General features: G+C 37.0%; 3 protein-coding genes across 3 annotated transcripts in view; 2 read left to right on the plus strand and 1 right to left on the minus strand.

Annotated features, from left to right (window-relative positions):
* LOC137645974 (uncharacterized) overlaps positions 1-5,689 on the plus strand; it is a 20,054-nt gene extending 14,365 nt beyond the window's left edge. Inside the window, exons 8-9 of the mRNA XM_068379069.1 lie at positions 5,211-5,371; positions 5,514-5,689. Coding sequence (XP_068235170.1) covers positions 5,211-5,371; positions 5,514-5,647 — 295 coding nt within the window. The 3' untranslated portion in view covers positions 5,648-5,689. The remainder of the gene's footprint in view (positions 1-5,210; positions 5,372-5,513) is intronic.
* The window catches only part of LOC137656205 (BTB/POZ domain-containing protein 1-like), a 406,727-nt gene that overhangs the window by 199,052 nt on the left and 184,128 nt on the right, over positions 1-23,547 (minus strand). The window lies entirely within an intron of this gene.
* The window catches only part of LOC137644672 (BTB/POZ domain-containing protein 1-like), an 83,369-nt gene continuing 74,266 nt past the window's right edge, over positions 14,445-23,547 (plus strand). Inside the window, exon 1 of the mRNA XM_068377626.1 lies at positions 14,445-14,612. The gene's annotated coding sequence lies outside the window, so the exon portion shown is untranslated. The remainder of the gene's footprint in view (positions 14,613-23,547) is intronic.

The raw sequence follows: 23,547 nt of genomic DNA on the forward strand, positions 1-23,547 counted from the left end.
TTCTATATATATATACATATATATATATATATATATATATATATATATATATATATATATATATATATATATATATATACACACACACACATATATATATATATATATATATATATATATATATATATATATATATATATATATATATATATATATATATATATATATAAACTATTGTACGTGACCCGTCAAAATTTACGGCTAAATGTTTAGATAGATATGCACACGCGCTTACACAAATCAAACCCTTCCCCGGAGACGGGGAGACAGCAGTCATACCTATGGCCATATATATATATATATATATATATATATATATATATATATATATATATATATATATATATATATATATATATATATATTTTAATGTAGGCCTACGCGACGTGTCAAAAATAACTGCTAAATATATAGATACAGTAGATATGCACACATGAAGGCAAGGGATTCAACCCATCCCATCCCCTCTCCCGCTTTCTTAACTACATGCCACTGGTTCGGCAATTTGTAGATGTTTTCAAGTTTACCTCTCGGGGTATCCCCTCTCAGCAGGGTATGGCTACTCCTCCCCTTACCAGAGGATATGATGAGAGACCGAGTAGTCATATGTTTGGCAATGGAACTCAGAGTGACAGTATATATATATATATATATATATATATATATATATATATATATATATATATATATATATATATATATATATAAAACCAAGGCAGTGTAAGACCATGGTACAGAGGCTATGGCACTACCCAAGACTAGAGAACAATGGTTTGATTTTGGAGTGTCCTTCTCCTAGAAGAGCTGCTTACCATAGCTAAAGAGTCTCTTCTACCCTTACCAAGAGGAAAGTAGCCACTGAACAATTACAGTGCAGTAGCTAACCCCTTGGGTGAAGAAGAATTGTCTAGTAATTACAGTGTTGTCAGGTGTATGAGGACAGAGGAGAATCTGTAAAGGATAGGCCAGACTATTTGGTGTCTGTGTAGGCAAAGGGAAAGAACCGTAACCAGAGAGAAGGGTCCTACGTAGTACTGTCTGGCCAGTCAAAGGACCCCATAACTCTCTAGCGGTAGTATCTCAACGGGTGGCTGGTGCCCAGGCCAACCTACTACCTACTCAAAAGACCTCAGTGAATGTTTCAATGATAGGCTGATGTCCCTCACATAAGATTATGAGGCAATCATCTCTACTTTTGACACATACAAGGATAATTCTCTGAATAATACTACTAGTGTCAGGTCAGAGATGATACAAACAAAACAAACTCCAATGGACAGGTTCCTTTCACATAACAAGACATAGGTTGACCTGACCAACTACCTTCCTGTAATGGGTCTAGAGTACAACAGTACATCACACATACTAGTCATCACTTCGTCTTCAGGGGATGCAAGGAGCAACAAAAACTCTCTGTTCAAAGACACCAATCACTCAATATATCAATTAATCAAGGACAACAATCATGAAGATGCAGATTCACTGTTCCAAAGAACAGTCGTGCTAAAATGCGAGTATTTGACGCATGGATTTTCTAGAATTTAGATACCTGTATTTAGTAAATATATGATTCTTTAATTTCTAATTAAATACATGAACCTTTGCGTCAATAAGCGTAGGAGACGACGACGACGATGATGATGGAATGCATGAACCATTTACTTTCCCTATGCATTTTGCCCATGATTATTGTAAACCCCCTGTTTGGACCCCTTTATATAAACGCAATTATGGAGGACCCAAAACGAATGATTTGTTCCAATAGCAATGGTCAGAAATGCATAGTAACAAGATAACCAGATAAGTGGCGTCAAAGTACCATAATTTTAAGTTATGACTAAAATCACATTTTTGAGGGGAAACAAACACAAAATCACAAGATTAATTAACAATCCCCACCTAACTTAACCTAGAAACCGTATCCTTACATAACCCAGAGGTTCTTCCCCAACGACTAAACACCTGGCGAACTAACAGTAAATCATTATAATTATCATTTCGCAAAGCTAGCTTCATATTGTCTTATTTCAAACAAATTTAAACATCATTTTAAAACAATTTTGCTACTCTGCTCTGGCAAGCAGTACTTCCCCATGGGTGACTTACTATCATAAATAGGCACATTTACATTATACCTTACCTTAAGTTTGAGAGGGCGAAGGTTGATGGTCCTCTTGAATAGGGGGGTGTCACTTGGACTGTCACCATATCATGGATAGTATAATTTTCAAGAAACTCTAATGCGTTTCATTTGTTTCTGATAAAAAACAAACATTGGTAATCACTCACTGCTTTGCGGTCGGACAACAAGTCAACAAGCACACGCTGTGTTCTAGATGAAACTTCACCGGTGCACCCATTACTGCTGAGAAAATGGGGTGGGAATCATGGGTGTTCTAAAACTACACCCGGGAACGTATGAATAAGTACTCGTAAGGTGCTAATTAGTTAAAAATATAGCTGACAAATACATATTGTAAAAGCGTAGTTAGCTCTCAAAGTTTTCAAAACCAACGCATGCGTAATAATTCACTTCCAGTCTCCCAGACCCCAACGTAAACAATTTTAATCGACCGATACTTGCTGTAAGTTATTATGCTCCTGCCCCCATTAGAAATACAGAGAAAAATACCAAACTAGCCTGAATTCATCCAGTTTTGCTAGTAACTAAACTATCATAATTATATCAACCCTGAGTTTTCTTTTTATTATGAATCATGCTTTACCAATAATCAAATGTTCACATCCCAAATATTCATAGAATTTAAATAATTAAGAGTTTAGAATTTTCGTTTACTGATTAGTTAATCTTTAATTAAACCATAACAAAAGTATTAGTATTCACAATGACCTGATCTTTTTTGCTACGACAGTAATTGTATTATCATGCACAATAACCTAAGATTCCAATTAGGCTAAAACCCGAAGAATGTCATGACTGAACTCCGTAATTCATAAATGTTACTTTTTGTTTTTCATTGAAAATAGCAGAAATTTACTTACTTCCCTACCTTACATATTACATCAGTGTATATACATTTTAAAAAATTGGGTCTTCATTTTAGCTTCCTGATTTTCGTATAGACGTTACTCATATTTGGAGATTTGTCCTTGTATAAACAAAAAAGAAAGGCAAAACTGCTTGAGATCAGGTTTAAATTGAATGACCTTCCTACTTTCTTAGTTTTCAAGGGCCAACTTTCATCTTCCGAAGAAAATACGTCTATGCAATGTTAAGAACTCCAAGGGAAATTATTACAGCTTCAGTATACGATATCCCTTAATGATGATGATCAAAATAATGGGTACACTGAATATTATATATATATATATATATATATATATATATATATATATATATATATATATATATATATATATATATATATATATATATATATATATATATATATATATATATGTCATATGTCATGCAGCAAAACTTTATGAGAGGATTTTAGAAAAAAGGGCGCGACACATCATTGAACCTCAGCTAGGCGAAGAACAACATGGATACAGAAAGGACAGAAGTACATCAGATCTCATATTCGCCTTGAGGCTTGTTATTGAAAAATCATGGGAATACAATAGGCCACTGTATATAGCATTTATTGATTTGGAAAAGGCATTTGACTCGGTACCTAGGAACAAATTGTGGAGGTGCTTGGGAGAGGTTTATGGACTCGACGGTAGATTGGGAGCTGCAATAAAGAGCACGTACGAACCATGTATGAATAATGTAAGGACTGGATACAAGAATGAAAATTGGTTTAGAGTAACAACAGGTGTTAAGCAGGGAAGCGTTCTTTCCCCACTCTTGTTCATTGCATATATAGATGTAATTATAAGAAGTTTTAAGGAAAGAATAAATATCTCGGGAGACATTATGATTTTTGCTGATGATATTGCTTTCTGGACATATGATCGGGAGGAACTAGAAAGAGCATTGATAGCCTTGAACGATTGTTTAACAGAAGCTGGACTGAAGATGAACATTAATAAAACAGAAATATTAACAATCAGCAAACAACAACAAGCTCCAACGAACATCATGATAAGAAATACGGTAATTAAGGACACCAACGCATTCAAGTATTTAGGGTGTATGTTTACAGATAACGGCTATAAGAACAAAGAAGAAATTACTGAACGAATAAAGAAATATAATAAATGCTGTGGAGCACTCTATCCAATTATGAGAGATACATACGTACCTATAGAAGTAAAGAAAACCATATTTGAAGGATTACTAACACCAATCATGACATATGGATCAGAGAGCTGGACAATGACCATCAAAGACAGGAGCAGAGTCCAAGCTTCAGAGATGAAAATCCTGAGAACAATAATGCACAAAACAAGAAGAGATAGAATAAGAAATGTAGATTTTAGAAGGATGGTTGGGGTATCTCCTATGTTGAACAAGATTGAGAAGGGACAGCTGAGATGGTTGGGACATTTAATGAGAATGGATGGAAATAGAATTGCAAGGAAGAGATGGGACTGGACGCCTGGTGGGAGGAGATCAAGAGGTAGACCACGTAAACGCTGGAGGGATGGAATTGAAGAGATTTTGACAAAGAACAACATGCCAACAATTGAACAGCTGAGAAGAGAGCGAATTTTTGAAAACAGAATTGAGTGGAGAAGACAACTGATTCCACTGACAGGCTGAAAGCCTACCTGGGAGTGGAAGTGAAGTGAAGTGAAGTGATATATATATATATATATATATATATATATATATATATATATATATATATATATATATATATATATATATATATATATATATATATATATACATATATTAATTCATTCATTTGCATACATGTCTGTATATACTTTATATACTTATATATGTATATACAGTATATACAAACATGTATGCATATGTAAAAATTATCATACTACATATATATATATATATATATATATATATATATATATATATATATATATATATATATATATATACTGTATATATATATATATATATATATATATATATATATATATATATATATATATATATATATATATATATTGATAGAGCAAAGCATTATGAAGGATTCAAAGAACTCTTGAAATTAATGAGAATCTGTTTCACTTGAACGACACATCTATTTAGAATTATTATCATACAATATAATTTCTCCTCCTAAATATGATCATTTCCATTTCCTCTTATTGTGTCATTACCGGTGTAGCATCATTCAACTTCGGGAGTCCGGGATCCTCGACCACATTTACAAGAGAGGCGTCATCAATTCCACAGAATGCCTCAAACCAGCCACCTCTCTTGGTATTTCTCATCTACGACCAATGGACCTGGGAGATTTCTATGGTGTCTTCATGGTGTATGCTGGAGGTAAGGGCAATTGCTTGATTTTTGATACATTGTTTCTCCTTCAATTAGTAAATATTTGATGGTATTGTCTAATTTTTTCTCGAGTAAAAAGTGAATAATAATATTATCGAATTACTTCCTTTTTCCATCCTTCGACTTCAAGGGGTCCTCGCGGCTGCTGTGTCCTTTGCTGTAGAAGTTGCAAGTGCAAGGCGAACAACTGCATCATTCAAGATGAGCTCTCTTGGTGGCTTTCGAGAGATTATAGGAATACAACTACCGAAAAGGAAAACTTAAATAATCAGATTAATGGATCGATGGCTCTAATTCTGTTTGACGATCTACAATGACGAGTGGAATAAAGATTAGGCTACATACCTTAGAGAAAATCACTTATTCATAATTATATGTTTCTCTTGATTCACTCATTCTATTAAGGAAATATGTGAAGCACAATAAAGTTTGATGAGGCATAATAAGAACTTTGATTATCAGAGAAGATGACAAATCCATTCAGTAATATAAAAAAAGAACTTTATTTATCAGTTACGCTATGAAGTTTTAAGAACTTCTTACTTATTTACGAATATTTCCTAGTTTGTACAGCGTTCAAACAATGATTTCATATCTCAAATTTTACTTTGAGTCTTTTAATTGTTGCATTTTAGTGTGCACGTCTTGGGAAATTCAATTAACAGCTGTCCTATCTATATCACGCACAACAGAATCGTTGAAAAACAATCACCGAAAATTTAGTCAGCTGGTCTTCGCACTTTTGAGTACAGACATAAAAAAAATACTGTTCCTTAATAAAGTGAAAAATATGAATCTAACATCATATAACTTTATGCTTAACTTAGCACTTCTATGGTTACAATTGAAATTATGAGGATAGGGTCACTGAATCTTTTGTAGGAAGGGCCATTAGATATTTGTAGGTAGGCTCACTGAATCTTTATTGAGGACAGGGTCATTGGATCTTTTGTAAGGATAGAATCACGGGATTTTCTTGACAAGTTCACTGAATCTTTTGTGAGGATAATCACTGGGTCTTTTGTGAGTATGCTCAATGAATCCTTTGATAATAGGGTCACTGGATCTATTGAGGGTAGGGTCACTGGATCTTTTGTACATACAGTCACCGGATCTTTTGCGATAGGACTAGGCTTAGTTAATCTTTTGTGGGTAGAATCACTAAATTTTTTTTCCGGACCGCTGAATCTTATGTGCACGGTGTTTGAATCTTCTTGGGGTAGGGTTAAGGAATAATTTGTGGGTAGAGTCCCTGAATCTTTTATAGGTAGGTCACTGGGCTTTTTGTGGTAATAGTCACAGAATATTTTGTGGACAGGTTTATTAGATCCTTCGTGGGTATGTTCACTGAATCTTCCACGAGTAGAGTTGCAATGTTTTCTTTTATGTAAGACCACTGGATCTTTAGCAATGATCACCGTTTCTGTGGGTATAGTCACAATATTATGTGGGTATGTTAAATGAATCCTTTGTGGGTAGGATTCTTGGATCTTTTGTGGGAAAAGTCACTGAATCTTTTGTGGGTACAGTCACAGGATATTTTCATTGGTAGGCTCACTCATTTCTGTGTGTATGCGCACTGGATCTTTGTAGGTATACGAACTGAACCTTTTGTGGTAAAGATCTTTGGTTTATGGGTAAGGTAGCATCCTTTTGTGGGTAGGAATTTGAATCATTTTCGTGTAATGTCAATGAATATTTCACAGGACGGGTCGCTAGATCTTTTGTGGTTAGGGATCTGAATAATTTTCGTGTAAGGTCAATGAATATTTCACAGGACGGGTCGCTAGATCTTTTGTGGTTAGGGTCACTGAATTTATTTTTGTGTGATTAGGATCAATTATTTTTGGGGGGTATGTTCACTGGAAACATGACTGACATAAACGTACTGTATATTGTTTTAACAGTAAAACGAATGTGCCGTTTTTCTTGAAAATACCCCTTGAAAAGTTATTTATAATACAATTTCAAGTTTATTCTCGCAAATACATGGAATAAATATTTTTCTTCTTTTTACGTGAACTTCAAATATAGTTTGAATAGGTTACTCAAAGCTATAGCCACACACGCCAATTTTTAGCTAGTTTACAGCATTTGAAAAAGTGTATACTTTTTAAATAACAGTTCTCACAATTCAAGTAGCTCTCTCTCTCTCTCTCTCTCTCTCTCTCTCTCTCTCTCTCTCTCTCTCTCTCTCTCTCTCTCTCTCTCTCTCTCCAAAATTATAGTAAAGGAAACTTTGAGAAACAGGTAGGCTAATGTTAAATGGGTTGTTATTGTGTTTGGGCGTTAGGCATCTAACTTTTGCATCGATGTGTAGTTAGAGGTTCCATGTGTTTCACGGCAGATTTACTTCATGATATTGTGTTCCCTTATGGTAAATTGTGATCTCGATGTCCCCCGCACTTTCTCTGCAACGAAGCAGTTTCTTCACTCCCATCCATGCCGTATTCTTCTTTCTTTGATGAACTTCCCATTTCCACTGTTGCAACGGGATAAATTCCCAGTTTTCAATGCAGCTTACTAAATTATTATTATTATTATTATTATTATCATTATTATTATTATTATTATTATTATTATTATTATTATTATTATTATTATTATTATTATTATTATTATTATTATTATTTTCCTTAAACACAACTGGAGCTCAATTTTTTACGTCACCAATCAGTAATTAAGACACTTTATATTAGTTGCAGACGTAAAGCAAGGTACCAACACCCGCCCTCCCCCCCCCCCCCCCACACACACACACACACACACACACACACACACACACACACATATATATATATATATATATATATATATATATATATATATATATATATATATATATATATATATATATATATATATATAAATGTTTTTGGGATAGCTTCTCTAATACAAATCTCACAGAAAAAAACTACATTGGACACACTACCACTACACTTCGAAGGGGTCAACAAACCAACATTAAGAAGCCCTCCCTGAGAGAACTAATTGACGGAACCCAGATCGTCCACAGGGAGAACATTGAACATTCAAAAGGATTCTAATTATACGCTCCCATCATGCAGAAATCAATACGAGTAGTCTGGTGGTCTACAGTAGGTCTACGCATGTCTAAGTATATAATGAACCATTATCCTCTTCATAATCTAAGGATCTCGGAAATTTTAAACATTTCGATTTTTTCTATTCTTCGTTTTTCAAATTCTATAGAATATAATTTCAAAACAACTCAATCACAATTTTATTTTAACTTCATATACAAAAGGAATTGTAAACTTACGTTAATCAGTAGTCTCTTGATAAAGATATGGTTTTGTCAAAACAATGTTGTAGTGATATAATAAATATAAAAGCATAAAACAGTCATAGTTTTTTTTAACCAACTCTTACACTTGAGAATCTGAAGAAGCTGAGAAATGATGAGGATTCTTGTAGGAAACACACGGACGCCACTAACTTTTCTATTTATATATATATATATATATATATATATATATATATATATATATATATATATATATATATATATATATATATATATATATATATATATATATATACATACATACATATATATACACTAGAAAATCCGAAACTTTTACACTGGTTTGACGATTTTAATGATAATGGATATGGGAACACATGTTAGTAGGACTACGGTATAAATTTCAAATATATATATATATATATATATATATATATATATATATATATATATATATATATATATATATATATATATATATATATATATATATAAACGCTATCTAGCCTATGCACCAAAAGGTCTACAATGGTTGTATACAATTATTTTCTTCTTCAAGAGTGCATTTTATGGTATATACTAAATTATTCAACATCACCAAAAAAGATATTCAAATCCTCAAATGTAAAACAGACACAACTTATATCGTCAACATATTGAAGCCATGGAACCTCTTTAGGCAAAATAGCTGGTAATATTTCAACTTTGGAAATTTTCATGTAAATGTGATTACTGGGGATTGCGCATTTCTAGTCCAAATTTTTGTAGGTAATATTTTCAATTAAAATCAAATGTTCATTCTTTGACAAACAATTCTATCAATTCAATCATTTTGTTAGATCAGGGTAAATATGTTTATTGATTCGTTAGGAAAAAGGACGTTACATCATAACTTATAATTTTAAAGTAAAAATTAATGCGAGCGCTAAGCAACTTTTCAGTAAAATCTACATTGTTCTTTAAATGTGATTGAGATATATTTGCAACAATAGCCATGAGGATTTGTACTAATCATTTTGACATACTGTATAAGGAGTAATACAGAGTTGACTATTAAGTGCTCGCATTAATATCTACTTTAAAATTGTAAGTTTTGATGTAATGTCTTATCTAACGAATTATTAAAGCATATTATAAAATGCTACGCTCATTAAAGTAAAGAGGTTTTGTAGTACGACGAACACTGCTATGAACGACTACATAGAATGCGGGATTCAACAATCAGGTTCTTGACGGGTAGCCTATATATACGGGTCCAAGTCAGTCCTGGATCTTAATTTCATTTATATGCCAATATGAGAACATTATTTGTAACACTAATGTCTTGCGTTTAAAAGGAAACGTAAATTATAAAGTATTAGCGTGCATTTCCACAATCACTAGCTGTTTCTATTCGGCCTAAAATTATCTTTGTAAATATCTTATATTTTACTGAGAATAAATTCATTGGGCGGCAATTTTTAATGTCTTCCATGTCTTCCTTTTTGTGAATTAGTATAATGATTAAGTTTTTTTTTTTTTTTTTTTTTTTCAAGCTGTAGGCTGTCCTACCCATGTCCATTAATCTACTTTAGTTTGCTCTTTTTCTATCTCTTAGTGTTATCATTATTCTTTCTATAGCTCTTTAGAAATAAGCCAACTACGTTCCAATGAGGAGAAATATAATTAGCTTTTACAGAGAGAGAGAGAGAGAGAGAGAGAGAGAGAGAGAGAGAGAGAGAGAGAGAGAGAGAGAGAGAGAGAGAGAGAGAGAGAGAGAGGTAAAGCGTTTGGCATTTAGTTAGACATCATATTGTAATTGTAAACGAAATCTTGTAGTTATCTAATTAAACGTTTGCGAAAATTATTCCAAATTTTCCGAAACTTAATTGTCAGGTGAAATGTAGTCTACGGGATTAATTTTTTTTTTTTTTTTTTTTTTTTTGCACTAGCAATGACCGTTCGAAACTTCGAAGTTATGAATCATATGCTTGGGATACTCTCCACTAGTAGTCGTACTTGCTTCTCACATCTATACAATGTTGTCTGCTTGTAAAGTCTAATTTTGTAGCTTATTTGATATTTCTCATAGTGTGGGCTTAATTTAGGTTTTGGATTGCCTTCAATCAAACATGGAACTAGATTAATTGATGCCACTAATAAACATAGTAGACAGTTTATGTGGTATACTTACATCTAATGGTCCAACAACTGTTCTCCCTTCACGAGTAGGTTAATTGGTATATTCCAGAAGCCATTCTATGGAAACCTAGTTTCCCATCTGGAGTGTCTATTTTCATGTCCATGTTATCCATTGATGCATGAATTGCTTTACTCTTCATTAAGCTCTGGAGGCACACACACACACACACCATACTCTCGGACGATTTTAGACAATGATAGAGCAATATCTTTGCAGATCTTATTGACATGGTCATAAATTGCAATAAAACCTCACTGGCTAAGCAAAGATATTACTTTTTGACTCCGTTATGATACATATATATCCGACAGTAGCCTACAGGCTTTCTTTAATATATCATCATAGCCTCCTACGCCTAATGACGCAAAGGGCCTCGGTTAGATTTCGCCAGTCGTCTCTATCTTGAACTTTGAATTCAATACTTCTCCATTCATCATCTACTTCGCGCTTCATACTCCTCAGCCATGTTGGCCTGAGGTTTCCAACTTTTCTAGTGCCTTGTGGAGCTTAGCTGAACGTTTGGTGAACTAATCTCTGTTGGGGAGTGTAAAGAGCATGCCCAGACCATCTCCATCTACCCCTCATCATGATCTCATCCACATATAGCACTCGAGTAATCTCTCTTATAGTTTCATTTCTAATCCTGCCCTGCCATTCAACTCCCAATATCCTTAAGGGTGAGGGCTTTGTTCTCAAATCTACTAAATCTATTAGAGATTGTTTCATTGCCATACCATGATTCATGTCCATAGAGTAACACCAACCTCACTAAACTGATATACTGTATACAGTATAGTCTGATTTTATATGTAATTTCAGTCGATTTGATTTCCATATTTTACTTAACCTAGCCATTGTCTGATTTGCTTTTTTTCAATCTTTCACTAAACACTAATTCTAAATACCCTGTATTGGAGATCATAGTTCCTAAATACTTAAAAAATTATTCTACCTAATTAATCCTTTCCCCTTCCAATGATGTTTCATCATCCATTGCATACTCCGTTCTCATCATCTCTGTCTTTCTACTATCTATCTTGAGCCCAACCTCGTGTGATATTTCTTACGTTCTGGTAAGCAAGCATTGCAAATCCTGTAGTGTCCTGCTAACAAGGACAGCTTCTTATTTTTCTTCTTTGTCTACATCTTTTCCCACGTCTATGTGGGGTTGATGTTTATGGTCAGCTTTCTCCATCTACCTCTGTCCCACACCTCATCACTGGTTAATCCCTTAGATCGAAGGTCATCCTTGATACAGTCCACCCACCTTCGCTTTGATCTCCCTCTCCTTCTCGTTCTCTGCACCTCCATTTCCATCACTCTCCTCACAATATACTGTTCCTCTCTTCTCATGGCATGACCATAACACCTCAGTCTACTTTCTTGGATCTTATCTGATAGTTTTCTAACTCCTGTGGTACCCCTAATTACCTCATTCCGTATCTTATCTCTTCTTGTCACCCCACACATCCATCTCAAAATTCTCATCTCTGCTAACAAGGACAGCATCATCAGTATACTCTAGGTCTGGTAAATTCCTATCACCAATCCAGTCCAATCTTTATCCACCATCTCCAACTGTTCAACTCATTACAAAATCTACGAGGAGGATAAACAACATAGGAGACTACATTTGCTTGGAGTACTCCGGTGTTCACTGGAAATTCAATTGATAAGACTCCATTAACATTAACTTTGCACTTGCTATGCTCATGAACAGACTTAATCAAATATACATATTTAAGAGGAATTCCATAATAACGCAGGATTCTCCACAAAATTGGCTGATGCACACTATCAAAGGCTTTTTTTTCATAGGTCACAAATGCCATCAAAAGTGGATTTCTATAGCCTACGCATTGCTGTATACAACATGTCTTAAAATGAAAATTTGGTCAGTGCAACTTCTACCTTTTCTAAATCCTGCTTGTTCATCTTTCAGCTTTTCATCAATGTTTCTCTCCAGTCTCTTTAGAATAAGGATACTATATATTTTCATAACTGACATAAGTGTAATGCCTCTGTAATTATTGCAATCAGCCAGGTCTTTTATTTTCTTTCTTCTCATTTTCAACAACACTCCTAACTCCCATTCATTAGGTTTTACCTCTTCATGCTACATTCTTCAAAATAAATAATATATATATATATATATATATATATATATATATATATATATATATATATATATATACAGTATATATATATATATATATATATATATATATATATATATATATATATATATATATATATATATATATATATATATATACATACATATATATATGTATATATATATATATATATATATATATATATATATATATATATATATATATATATATATATATATACATACTGTATATATATATATATATATATATATATATATATATATATATATATATATATATATATATATATATATATATATATATATATATATATATATATACAAGTACAAAAATAAACATATGCTGATCGATATAAGATTTAATAGTAAATCATGGGAGGTCATCTTCAATAAAAGAAATTAAAACCCTCTAGTTCATTAAAACGGTAATCATTTTTTTTTTAATTAGAGGTAGACATAAAATAGGTTAAACATAGTTTCCAAATTCTATAACCTTTCAGTTTTTTTTAATCCATATTCTAGTCTATACAGGATGCAAATCACTACCGAAGAAATCACGATAGATAGAATAGAAAACGGAGTGAGCAATTCAGATAAATCGTGCAGGAGTCACCACTCTTGGGGGTTATGACTGCCAGAGGCTAGAGAGACGGCCTTGCTAGAGCCCCCCCCCCCCCCTCCCCCCGCCCTGTTATAGGCTCCGGACAAGCTGTGTGTGTGTGTAGTCAACAAGAAAGCGAAGGTAGTCAAATTATATCTTGCAGGAACTAATTAATATAAAAAAGTGAAGATAATTCTTCACAGCTAGGGTAGACTTTAATATATATGCAGTAACTGATCATGATATCAGAACCGGGCATCCAAAATATCTAAGAGAATTGATACATATCGTGTAGACAAGAATAGACACAGATGGTTTCAAGTAACAGATAAGCCAAGTTATTGGACCCAAGTTGTATGCATACTGTAAGTTCGAGAGCTTTCAAATGTGTGACCCAAAGACTACTGTAAATAACAAGCTCTCGCCTACTATTCAAAAGATTGAAGATAATAACAATTTCAAGAAAAACTGAAGATTAATTTTTTCTTTTTGCATCGATAATGTGGGTCTGTCAATTAAAGCTGAGTACGCTGTGCGATACTCTAAATAGCGAAGACTGTATGAGGCAAATAGATCTTGTAGATCCTGTAGTACGCAGAGTTTCTCTGTGTGATAAGAGCAGAAAACATGCTTTAAATTAAGTTAATTATATCAATATTAAGCTCAATGGCTGGGCTAGACAAGATTAACTTGGCCGAGCTCGAGCGGTCTACGTTTACCGATACATTTTATAAGACGGATTCAAAAGTGTACCAAGAGTTATTAATTTGCTTTTATTCAAATTTCGCATGCATCTGTAATTTACTTAATTACATATGCAATATTTCCTGAAAATAGAACTACGCATGTGCGGAAGTAGGAGGAAGCCAACTATCAGAGAAACATCTGGGTGTTGTGAATCGTGACAGAAAATAGTAATGTTCCGTAGTGCCGAACATTTAAGATTTTGTCGTCTGTTTGTTATTATTTTGTGTCAGTCTGCCAGTCGGCAGAAAAGTCTGTGGATGTGTTCTGCAAATCAAGGAAGCATGTCCTAAATAGGTGAGATTGACAGAAAGGCTGAGGAGAATAGGAATTTTCAGAAAGTAAATTTTAAAGTGGAAGATTAACAACTTTAGTTTGTAGCTGTAGGCAATGGTATTCGGTTACCTATTAACCTGCCAATTAGCACTTTACATGCGATTTAGATAGTCTAGCCAATTCAACATTTATGCTTAGGCTATGTAAACTAAAGTGTGTGCAAAAGCTAACGTGAATCGATGTTGTATCAAGTTATAAATAAAGGGAAATGGTCTGGCCAAGAGTCAAGGTTATTCGTTAACATACTCTTGTTTTCACTAGGAGGCACAACAGTATTATTATTATTGGTATTATTATTATTATTATTATTATTATTATTATTATTATTATTATTATTATTATTATTATTACTATACAAGCTAAGCTACAAACCTAGCTGGGAAGGCAAAATACTATAAGCCCAATGGCGCTTACAAAGGAAAGTAGCCCAGTGAGAAAAGGAAATAAACTACAAAAGAACTAATGGACAATTGACAAAATATTTAGGAAAGCAGTAACATTGAAATAGATCTTTCTTATATAACTTATAAAATAGTGTGCCCTAGTATACCCTCAAACAAGAGAACTCTGCCCCAAGACGTTGGGAGACCCTGGTACAGAAGTTATGGCACTACCTAAGACTAGAGAACAAAAGTTTGATTTTGGAATAATCTTATCTCAGAAGATTTTTTTACCAAAGTAAAAGAGTTTCTTCTACCCTAACCAAGAGGAACTTGAAGACAATGAATACCATGGGTTATATTTTTTCAACTTATCAGTATGTGTGTAGAGCATTGGGTCCCTAGGCCCGCTGCTCGCATAGAAAACAAGAATCCTTCCTATCCGTGTTCATCGTCTCCCATATTTTGATGTATGTATGAGTATTTTGTTTAATGCGGTATTATAATAGAACTACTCAGGAAAACTTTACTAATAAAAAAAATTGGGTTATACAGTTATACAGTTTTCTTCGAAAATGGCCTTTATTTCTGTTGCAAATAAATAGTTAATAAGGTATACCCCAATATGGTATTATCCTACCGTTTTCAGGGCCAACCAGGGGTTTTGGGTGGGGAAAATTTGTTGGGGAATCGATGAATAATGGTAAAGCTAACCTTTTCTTCTCTATACATTATTCTCTGGGATGCATAATAAATACGTGAACAATCACACAATATATGGGGATCTTCTTCCCCTGAAATATTTATTTCACTTTTGTTTACATTTCAGAAGTCAAATGCTTGTGCGTTTGTGCATAGCTTGTTGCACGATTATGAGTTTATCCTTCCTGCGCACAAGCCCTCCTACTTCTTGCACGATTACGAGTTTATACTTCTTGCGCACCTATTTCCTTCCCCTACCATATGACGACGTTTACCCTATTTTGTGCATTTATGTATGCTTGAGTGTGACGTAGGCAGTTCTGTTACACGCCTCGTTTTCGTAGGACAACTCTTTGGTTCCTTTGTAACTGTGTTACATGTCGGGTTTGCGATATGGAGTCCAATGTAACAAATTGTAATGGCTGCTCTTTTGGCTATTTTGATGCTATAGCCAGTTTCACAGTACTCCTGGTGAAGTGTATACTTTTTTAAAAGCTCATTGTGTTATCTCTCAAAAGTTAGTGTCCCAAGTGCAATTCTGACTTAGCGTTTAGGGAAGACCAGAACATTTTCTATCGTAACGCTTCTGTAAAGATTGCCAAGACAAAATATAGATATAGTTGTCAATCATAAGGTAAGGAATTACCTGTGATTTACTTTATCATAATGTAAGGATTTATTTGTGACTTACTTTATCGTAATGTAAGGATTTATTTGTGACTTACTTTATCGTAATGTAAGGATTTATTTGTGACTTACTTTATCATAATGTAAGGATTTATTTGTGACTTACTTTATCGTAATGTAAGGATTTATTTGTGATTTACTTTTAGTTTGTGACCTGGGAAGGATGGTCCTCCAGCTAGGTTTGTGACCTGGAAATACTAGGTTATGTTAGATGGGTTTGATAGGTTTTGTGACCATTTACAAATCTCGAAAGTGTTAAATAATCACGTTTTGTCCTGCTTTCTCACACCCAAAGTCCCAGGTTCCCACCTGTGTCCATCGGGAAGGGCGAATCCATAACGGTAGAAAGGCTAATTTGCAGTGGAAATAATGATCAAATTTGTTGAAAGCACACTATTTACTGTAGGAAAAACTGTTTTTTCTGTTAGAAATGTTGTCCCTTGTTGTTCTATAATTTTACCGTTAATGCTAATTATTCACTTACTGGTGTTTGCTCTGCTGTGGCTCGCTACGCTCACAATTAAACATTAATCTATTGCTTCTCTGTTCTGGCAAGCGGTACATGTTGTGCTACATGCATTAGCCAAGTAGGTGAGTATTCTGGCGGATAAAAAATTGGTGACCCAACCGCCTACATATTACTCGACTTATCTTTGGAATCATTTGATTAGGGTTATAGCCTAGTCATTTGTGTAAAGGTACTGTCACTGCTTCCCATGGGGCATTCTGTTAAATCGTTTTGCACCTTGATGCCAGAATTGATCCTCTAATAGTAGGTACAGGAAAGAAGTCACAGTCCTTGAATTTTATGCTTTTAAAATGGGGCCTTTTTAAACATTTAACTTAGCTGGTGGATATATATATAGCTAACGTCTTTGACGTCCGGCAGAAAATTAAAAACTCGCAGGCAATTGAAGATTGGGTAGCTAGGTGTACAACTAGCGCCACCACTCGCCAGGATACTGGAACCATTCCTCAAGTCCTCAGTTCTTCTCTGCCGCTGTGGCGATAACATTGGAATTTTCTTGCTCGCGCATAACCTCCTGTTTTCTACAGCTTTGGTGAATTACTTGTTTTTTGGTTAATGGCTTTCGCTTGGTTGGTTTTTCTTATGACTTTTCTTGAAACTTTTTGATTTGACTATTTTTGACCCTTGCATGTTTGATCTCTCTCTGGATATTCCAAAATGGCCGACCCTTCCCCTGTGTATAGGAAATGTGTTAAAGGCTGTAAGGCCCATCTTCCTAAGGCCTCTATCGACCCCACTCTATTTGTAACAAATGTAGAGGTAAAATATGTCAGTTAGGGGATCGATGTGATGAGTGTGTCATTTTATCTGATACCGAGTGGCTTGAATATGAGAAGTACACTCGTAAGTTAGAGAGAGATAGGGTCAGAAGAAGCTCTTCTCATTCTCGAGAATTTTCCTCTCCCCATGTCCCGGAACCTTTTCCTCCCCCTGTAGTGGTAGTTCATGAGCCCCCTGCTAGCACTAACAAGCCTTCACTGATGGACATGATGAAGGCGATTCATGCTCTTGGTGCCAAGTTCAAGTCGCTTGCTACGGATAGGAATCAGCTCATGTCTGATGTTGAATTGTTAAAAATTGCCAGTGTTGATAAGTGCGAAAAATGTGTTCAGTGTTGCAGAGGGTACATCTTTTCGTACTTGCTGTTCACCCAGTCCTAGACCTCTTTCAAGCTCCCCAACCCCTGGGAGAAGGAATGTCAAACGACGAAAGGGAACGATAGGTTTTAATCCACGAACAGACGTCCCCTCACGAGTTACGGTTGACGTTGCTCGTCACGATCGCCCTTATCATGGGAGAGGTGAGACTAAGCTCTCCTCATCCTCTGAAGACGTTAACGTCAGTAAGAAATCCTGGCGTCAGGTTTCCAGACCTTTCAAGAGGAAGTTGGTCCCTTCAGACCAAAGTCAACGTCCAGGCTGCAGTCATTGGAGCAGTCCAGAACGTCTGCCTTCATCGGATGAAGGTACTCCTGCCAAACTTTCCCCTATAACGTCTGGTATGATTGCTCCGGAGACCCCTTTACAGGGTCACTGTTCTGTGGTTTCGTCTGGACGTTCCAGACGTGACGTGAGTGCTACTGCTCCTGTTGACGTCACTGACGTTGCGGAACGGACGTTACCGAGGTCATGCCCTGACTCTCTTGTGACGGACCCTAATTTTAGCATGCTGCAGGACATGCAGTTGAAACTGTCCTCATTCATGCTGTCTTACTGTCCAGCCCATGAACGACAGGAACCCTCGCTTGCGGAGCGTCACGGTTCTTTTAAGCGTGACTCTTCTCACCATGCTCCCAAGCGTGAAGTTTCATGTCACGCTGACGTGACCCACAGTTTTCAGCATGCTGTCAAATGTGACGCCGATCGTCAGCTTCGACGTGATGTTGAACGTCAGTCGATGCACTCCCGACGTGACGTCGACCTTCCTCCTCTTCCTGCTACCCATCGGCAGGTTGATGCAAGCTGTCAAGCTATTCCACACAGTTCCCGACACCTTGTTGATTCTCCACCTCACAAACACGTCGAGCTTCCGGATGAAGTTTTTCTGAGGAAGAAGCGGATGATCCCCTTTCCACAGCTGAACCTTTGGGTACCTTGTCTGAAGAAGAGGAACCTAGATCCGCTCAACAGTCCCTGGATTTTAAAAAGATCATGACTGTTTTTAAGGAAGTTTTTCCTTCGCATTTTGTGCCTGCTGCTCCACGCTCTCCTCCTTCAGAATTCACCTTGGGGATGGCGACAACAGCTCCCCTGTTTACTAAATTGGTGCTCTCTTGGTCGTCTAAAAGAGCTTTGCGTTTGCTGGAAGAATGGTTGCAGTCCAAAAGAAGTCTTGGCAAGTCAACCTTTGCCTTCCCTCCAGCTAAACTTGCTTCTCGTTCGAGCGTCTGGTATGACACAGGAGAAGTTCTCGCCTTGGGAGTACCTGCCTCTGCCCAGGGGGACTTCTCAAGCCTGGTAGACTCTCCTCCTCGTCTGGCCATGAGACGCTCTAAAGTTTTATGGACAACCTTGGAACTCGACCATCTGCTCAAGGGCGTCTTCCGTGCCTTTGAAGTGTTTAACTTTCTTGACTGGTCATTGGGAGCCTTGAGCAAGAAAGTGTCTGTTTTTAATAATGAGTCTGTGGTTCAGATTATGTCCTGCATGGACAAAGCCATAAGGGATTGATCTAATGGAGCTGGCTGCTCTTTTTACGGCGGGTGTTCTTAAGAAGAGAGAAACGTTGTGCTCTTTCTTGGCTACGGGAGTTACTCCTTGTCAGAAGTCGGAGCTTCTGTATGCACCACTTTCTCGTTCGCTTTTTCCCCAAGATCTTGTGAAGGAAATAGCTTCATCGCTAGCCTTGAAGGACACCCATGACCTGGTTTCTAAAACGGCTCGCAAGGTGTTGCCTTCGTCGTTTTCAAGCAACAAACCGAAGGTGGATACCCCTGCATCTAGGTTCATTCCTCCCTTTCGTGGTAGAGCCTCCAGCAGAGGCAACTCTCGCTCTGATGGAAGACGAGGTAAAAGGATGGGAGCTAGATCTGGTCGTGGCAGAGTCTGACTGCCCACAACTTCAGACAGCAGTAGGGGCCAGATTGAAGAACTTCTGGCAGGTTTGGGAGAGAAGAGGAACAGACCAATGGTCTGTCCTCTTGTTGAAGGAGGGGTACAAAATTCCCTTTGTAAAGAAACCCCCTCTAGTCCAAGAGCCGATAGATCTCTCTCCCAGATACCGAGGGGACGCAAGGAGACAAGCTTTGCACCTACAGGTGTCCCTTTTGTTAAAAAAGGGGGCTGTGGAGAAGGTGCTGAACCATCAGTCTCCAGGCTTTTACAACCGCCTCTTCCTAGTTCCAAAGAACTCAGGAGGTTGGAGACCAGTGCTGGATGTAAGCGCTCTCAACGCGTTCATTCTGAAATCGAAGTTCACTATGGAGACTTCCAAGTCTGTTCTTGCAGCAGTAAGGGAAGGCGACTGGATGGTCTCGCTAGATCTCCAAGACGCATACTTCTATATCCCTATCCATCCGACCTTCCAACACTATCTAAGGTTCGTATATGGGAAGGAAGTGTTCAAATTTCGAGCTCTGTGCTTCGGTCTCAGCACTGCTCTTCTTGTGTTTACGAAGTTCATGCGGAACGTGGTGAGCTTCCTGCATTCGACAGGTATCAGAGCCTCCCTATACCTAGACGACTGGTTACTCAGGGCGTCGTCCTTCCATCGCTGTCTGAAGGATCTCAGATTGACTTTGGCCCTAGCGAAGGAGTTGGGTCTCCTAGTCAACAAGGAGAAGTCTCAACTGACCCCATCTCAAACTATTCTCTATTTTGGGGATGGAGATACGGAGTCTAGTTTTTCGGGCTTTTCCATCGCCCACAAGACTAGAGCAAGCTCTCTTAAAGATTCGTCTTTACCGGAGGAAGAGCATTTGTTCCGTATTATGTGGATGAGTCTGCTGGGAACACTCTCGTCACTGGAGCAGTTTGTTTCCCCAGGAACACTCAATCTTCACCCTCTCCAGTTTCACCTCAACCAGCATTGGGACAAGGAGAAGGGCTTAAAAGCAGTGACCATTCCACTTCCAGAGACGGTCAAGATATGCCTGAAATGGTGGGACGACAATCTCAGACTTCAGGAGGGCCTCTCTCTTGCACACAAGAACCCAGACCATGTGTTGTGCTCAGACGTCTCGGACTCGGGGTGGGGAGCAACACTAGACAAACTAGATTGCTCGTGCCTATGGACCAAAGACCAGGAAAAGCTTCACATCAACCAGAAGGAGCTTCTGGCAGTTCTTTTGGCCCTTCAAAGTTTTGAAAGACTGATCCAAAACAAGGTAGTGCAAGTAAACGCAGACAACACCACAGCATTAGCCTACATCTCCAAACAAGGCAGAACCCACTCGCAGTCCTTTTACTTAACTGCAAGGGAACTTCTGGTTTGGTCGAAGGAGAGAAACATCACCTTACTAACAATGTTCATTCAGGGAGAAAGGAACGTGATGGCAGACTGCCTCAGCAGAAGAGGCCAAGTCATTCCCACAGAATGGACTCTGCATCAGGAGGTTTGCGAGAAACTATGGTGGATATGGGGACGTCCGTCCATAGACCTGTTCGCAACCTCGAGAACGAAGAGGCTTCCAACTTCCTGCTCTCCAGTTCCAGATCCAGAGGCGGTCCACATGGATGCGTTCTTGCTGGACTGGTCTCACCTGGAAGTGTATGCGTTTCTCCCCTTCAAAATCCTTTACAAAGTCCTTCAGAAGTTCGCCTCTCACGAAGGGACCAAGTTGACGTTGGTTGCTCCCCTCTGGCCATCAAGAGAATTGTTCACCGAGGTACATCAATGGATGGTGGACATACCAAGAAGCCTGCCAATGCGGTTAGATCTTATCCAGCAACCGCACATGATAAGGTTCCTTCAAAACCTCCACGCTCTTCGTCTAACTGCCTTCAGACTATCGAGAGACTCTCTAGAGCTCGAGGGTTTTCAAAGGAGGCAGCTAGAGCGATTGCCAGAGCAAGGAGATCCTCTACCATCAGGATCTACCAGTCCAAATGGGAGGTATTTCGAGATTGGTGCAAAGTCACCTCTATTTCCTCGTCCTATACCTCTATAGCCCAAATCGCTGACTTCCTGCTACACCTTAGGAATGAACGTAACTTTTCTTCCTCTACCATTAAAGGTTACAGGAGCAAGTTGGCTGTGGTGTTCAGGCACAGGAACATAGACCTCTCTAGCAATAAAGACCTTCAAGACCTTCACAAGTCTTTCGAGACTTCCAAGGAGCATCGGATAGTGACACCAGCTTGGAATCTGGATGTTGTCCTGAAATTCCATATGTCTGAGAAATTTGAACCTTTGCACTTAGCCTCTTTTAAAGATCTCACCTTAAAGACACCTTTTCTAGTGAGTCTTGCTACTGCAAAGTTTAAAGTTTAATGGCTGTTTTCAGCTTCTCTGAAGTCATACTCCTATTAAAGGTCTCAGGTTTGTATAGTTAGGATAAATGCAAATTATAGTACTTACAAAATCTGTGATATTTCATGATACAGGCAGTCCATTCTTAATGGTTAATGCACACAACACCAGCTACTCATTCCATATATGGTTACAGTATTGTGATGGGTTGAAGGCTGAATTAAACTAGCAGCAGACACCAAATGCGCAATGTATTAGCACTATCTGTTGCTAGCGAATCCTAATGTAAAAGGCGAATTCTCAGGGAAATTTAACCAGCTTTCTGGTCTTCTCTTTATTGTCTTTGATAGAATTTTTTTATTAGATTTATATAAAATGGTAGACACAAAAATAGACTCAGTCTGGCACCAGAAGTCCAGTAGATCTCAGATGTATGGATTGCTAGTAGGAACTGGAGTATCTCATCTTCTTTGGGGCATCTGAAGTCTACAGTATTTGTGATAAGTTTGTGATAAATAGAATTTTTTTAGTTATATGGAAAATTAGATTTGAAATTTTTTATTAGTAGTATGAATTTGCTCATTTATGATTGGTTGCCATAATTTGTTTTTTAAATATTTAACTTAGCCGGTGAATATATAATAGCTGCTACTCAGCGGCTCGACAGAAAACACACTCAAAAAACTCGCGAGCGATCGCTATGAAGGTTGCGGGTGTGCCCACCAGCGCCAACTATCGGCCAGATACCACTCTTGCATGTAAACAAACCCTTCAATTCTTCTCTGTCGACCTTGACGACAAGACGTATCATTACTCGCTGTAGAACCTGGAGTTTTCTCAACATATTTGGTGAAGTACTTCCTTTTGGTTTGAGCTTTCGCAGTGCAGGTGTTTTATCTTCAGCTTAAATCTTGAACTCGTTTTTGGATAGATTTAATTTTTGATGACTTTGGATTGTTTTTTGGACTTTCTTTGACTTTTAAATGGCCGACCCTTCCCTTAGTACGGAAGTGTGTTTTAGGCTTTTAGCATTTATCTTATCACGTTATAAATTAATTATAGATTTTCCTCTATATATTTTATATCTCAACCGCCTTTATTAGGCCTCTTCGATTAGCTTTCCATTTATTATAAACATCAATATAAATTTTAATGATTTGTTTATATACGATAGAGAGAGAGAGTATCA

This window comes from Palaemon carinicauda, chromosome 1 (assembly GCF_036898095.1).
Source record: "Palaemon carinicauda isolate YSFRI2023 chromosome 1, ASM3689809v2, whole genome shotgun sequence".
NCBI classification, from domain to species: Eukaryota; Metazoa; Arthropoda; class Malacostraca; order Decapoda; family Palaemonidae; genus Palaemon; species Palaemon carinicauda.